Source organism: Rhincodon typus, chromosome 43 (genome assembly GCF_021869965.1).
Source record: "Rhincodon typus isolate 14 chromosome 43, sRhiTyp1.1, whole genome shotgun sequence".
NCBI lineage: Eukaryota > Metazoa > Chordata > Chondrichthyes > Orectolobiformes > Rhincodontidae > Rhincodon > Rhincodon typus.
In genome coordinates this window covers 5,180,232-5,184,135 of record NC_063374.1, presented here as the reverse complement: position 1 = coordinate 5,184,135, position 3,904 = coordinate 5,180,232, and the positions used below count along the sequence as shown (strand labels likewise).

The 3,904-nt window shown below is 53.5% G+C and overlaps 1 protein-coding gene across 1 annotated transcript in view; it reads left to right on the top strand.

Moving 5' to 3' along the window:
* The window catches only part of LOC125487654 (atypical kinase COQ8A, mitochondrial-like), a 21,831-nt gene that overhangs the window by 10,143 nt on the left and 7,784 nt on the right, over positions 1 to 3,904 (top strand). The window contains exons 2-4 of the mRNA XM_048619617.1: positions 1,017 to 1,136; positions 2,941 to 3,026; positions 3,346 to 3,486. Coding sequence (XP_048475574.1) covers positions 1,017 to 1,136; positions 2,941 to 3,026; positions 3,346 to 3,486 — 347 coding nt within the window. The remainder of the gene's footprint in view (positions 1 to 1,016; positions 1,137 to 2,940; positions 3,027 to 3,345; positions 3,487 to 3,904) is intronic.

Below are 3,904 nucleotides of genomic sequence, written 5' to 3'. Positions count from 1 at the left end.
TATCCAAATTATCATCCAAAGCCCCTCTTGAATTGGCCCCTCACTGCCATCTAACTGCAAAGGGGAAAGGAACTGGTGATGTTACTTCAACCCGAACCGTGACCCTGAACCAGTGTTAATCCAGGGTCTGTCTCTCTCTCTGTCTCTCTCTCCCCGTTCAATGTGTTAATGCAGGGTCAATCTCTCTCTAACCTGTCACTGTGTTAATCCAGGGTCAGTCTGATTCTAACCCCACACTGTGTTAATCCAGGGCCAGTCTCTCTCGAACCCCTTACAGTGTTAATGGAGGGTCAGGCTGTCTCTAATGCCTCACTGTATTAATCCAGGGTCAGTCTCTCTCTAACCCCTCGCTGTGTTAATCCAGGGTCAGTCTCTCTCTATACCCTCACTGTGTTAATGCAGGGTCAGTCCATGTCTTTCTATAGCCCCTCACTGTGTTAATGCAGGGTCAGTCTGTCTCTGGCTCTTTACCCCTCACTGTGTTTTTCTAGGGTCAGTCTCTCTCTAACCCTTTACTGTCTTAATCCAGGGTCAGTCTCTCTCTGGCTCTAACCCCTCACTGTGTTAATCCAGGGTCAGCCTCTGTCTAATCCCTCACGGTGTTAATCCAGGGTCAGTCTGTCTCTAACCTCTCACTGTGTTAATACAGGGTAAGTATCTCTCTCTCTAAGCCCTCACTTGATAATGCAAGGTCAGTCTCTCTCTAATGCCTCACTGTGTTAATGCAGGGTAAATCTGTCTCTAATCCCTCTCTGAGTTGATGCAGGATCAGTCTGTTTCTAACCCCTGACTGTTTTAATGCAGGGTCAGTCTCTCTCTGGCTCCAACCCCTCACTGTGTTAATCCTGGGTCAGTCTCTGTCTCTCTCTAACCTGTCAATGTTAATCCCGGGTTAGTTTCTGTCTGTCTCTAACCTGTCACTATGTTAATCCAGGGCCAGTCTCTCTCTGTCTCTAATCCCTCACTGTGTTAATGCAGGGTCAGCCTCTCTCTAACCCCTCACTCTCTTATTCCAGGTGGTGTCTTGTTGGACTCTAGCATGGTTCTGTCGGAGGGCAATGCTGAGAGGATTGTGAGAACTCTGTGTAAAGTGCGCGGGGCTGCTCTGAAACTGGGTCAGATGCTCAGTATTCAAGGTAAGGTCACACCTGCCTCCGAGGGGTCAGTTTGAGGGGGTGTCAGCTCCCTCACTTGTTGTACAACGACCGTCTCCCCAAATGCATTATCACAGCTGAATCCCACCCCCCACTATCACCATCCTGGGTGTTTACCATTGATCAAACAGTGAACACAGCGGCTACCAGAGCTGGGCAGAGGCTGGGAATCCTGCAGCGAGTAACTCCCCTCCTGACTCCCCCCCAAAGCCTGCCCCACCATCGACAAGGCACAAGTCAGGAGTGTGAGGGAATACCCCCCACTTGCCCCTGGATGGGGGCAGCCCCAACAACACTCAAGAAGCTCGACACCATCCAGGACAAAGCAGCCCCCGCTTTGATTGGCACCACATCCACAAACATCCCACTCCCTCCACCCACCGACGCTCAGTCGCAGCAGTGTGTACCATCTACAAGACGCCCTGCAGCAACTCACCGAGGCTCCTTAGACAGCACCTTCCAAACCCACCACCACTTCCATCTAGAAAAACAAGGGGCAGCAGGTACATGGGAACACCACCCCCTGCAAGTTCCCCTCCGAGCCACACCCCATCCCGACTGGGAAATATATCGGCCGTTCCTTCAGTGTCGCTGGGTCACAATCCTGGAATTCCCTCCCTAAGGGCATTGTGGGTCTACCCACAGCACACGGACTGCAGCGGTTCAAGAAGGCAGCTCACCCCCACCTTCTCAAGGGGCAATTAGGGACAGGGCAATACATACTGGGCCCAGTCAGAGATACCCATGTCCCGGTGAATGAAGAAGACATAAATCTGCCTGGTCAGCCATCAAATAAGAGGGGAATGGGGAAGTGTGGAGAGCTGGTCCAGGGGATGTCACATGTTTTGCGGGACAGAGGTGCTGGGTCCCAGCCTCTCTGAGGTGTCAGTCTGCCATGGGCCTCTCCTGGTCGACCCTAGCTGCCAAAGGTGCACGTGCTTGTGCATGTAACTCCCTCCCACGTGATACAGACAGGAGAATGGGCAGGGAATGGCCAGGGAGACTGCTAGGAGGAGCCCTGGAACTCAGCCTCATCAAACCCCGGCCACTTCTTACCTTCTGCTGGTTTAGATCTCGCGGCTGCAAGTGTTTAATGGTTTTTGGGAGTGAGCGTTTCTTGGCCTGTGTGTGACAGAGAAAATGATACACAGGTGACAGCCAGCAAGCCTTGCTCACACTCAGGGCGATGGGTGCTGAATTCTAACTTGTACCGTAGGCTCACTGCTCCTCAAAACCTGCTCAGGCCCAGGACCCAGAAATGCAAACCCCCATCAATACAGGTACTTCATGTGAAGGCTTCTCTCTCTTTCTCTCTCTCTCTGTCTCCAAACCTAGCAAAGGCTTCCCTCAGACTGGGCCCAGTGAAACTCATTCAAGGCCCAGTGGGAACCTGAATTGCTCCAGGCCCAGTGGAAGGCCCGACTGACTCCAGGCCCAGTGGAAGCCTGAGTTGCTCCAGGCCCAGTGGGGACCCGACCGGCTCCAGGCCCAGTGGAAGCCTGACCGGCTCCAGGCCCAGTGGGAACCTGAATTGCTCCAGGCCCAGTGGGGACCTGAATTGCTCCAGGCCCAGTGGGGCCTGACCGACTCCAGGCCTCTTTCTGGTTTTGTCAGACCTAGTTAAGTGACATGATGCCGTATTTTCTTGTATGTCCAACAGGAGTGATATATGTTGGGGTGGGGGCAAATGGCAGTGAGGTGGCAGAATGCAGTGACGTCTTTCTGTTTGTCTGTCTCTCTTTCTTGATCTCCCCCCACCCTCTCTCTCTCTCTCTCTCTCGTGCAGATGAAGCTTTCATTAATCCAGCCTTACAGAAGATATTCGAACGGGTACGACATGGGGCAGATTTTATGCCCAGCAGGCAGATGCTGGTAAGATCCGCTGCTGTACAGATTATCTTAAACCAGGGCTGTGCTGCAGTGAGGCTGTTCAGGCCCAGAGAGGCCTCCCAGTGAGGGCCGAGTGTTATCTCACTCGAGGCACATTCTGGGAGCAACACGTTCTCAGCAACTCAGAACAGGAGCAGATCGAGTCAAAACCTGCACTGAAACAACGCTGGGGACAGCGTAGAGGGAGCTTTACTCTGTATCTAACCCCGTGCTGTCCCTGTCCTGGGGAGTGTTTGATGGGGGGGCTGCTGTTGTGATCTGTAATGTATTGTCTCTCTCTCTCTCTATGCTCCGTCTGTAGAAAACACTGAAGAGTGAGCTGGGCTCGGACTGGCGAGCTAGGCTGGAGTACTTTGAGGAACAGCCGTTTGCCGCTGCCTCCATTGGGCAGGTTCACCTCGGGAGGCTGAAGGATGGTCGGGAGGTGGCCATGAAGATCCAGGTAAGGAGTCTCCGTCAGGGTCAGGTCCTGGGAACTGGCCTGATCTGAGTGCTTTCGCCTCTCGTGCACTGACTGCCAACTCCCCTGGTGGTATGTTCATCTCCAGCCCACTTCCCACCTGGAACTGCTGTGGGGTTATACAGAGACAGCCTGCCTCACCCTTATCCCCAACCCAGGCCGAGTTGTGAAAATGACAGGTTGTGAATGTTTCTGGGGTGCTGCGTTTGTGTGGCACCTCGCATCAATAATTCTGGCTTCGTTCGTGGTACTTGGTGAAGCCCAGTCAGTACCATCAGGACACTCTGTTCACTGCAGGCCTGGGCTCTGGGTGGTGTCCCCTGTCCTCTGTCTCTGTCTCTGATCCTGTCCACTGTCCCCTGTCCCCTGTCTCTGACCCTGTCTCTGTCTTTGTCCCCTG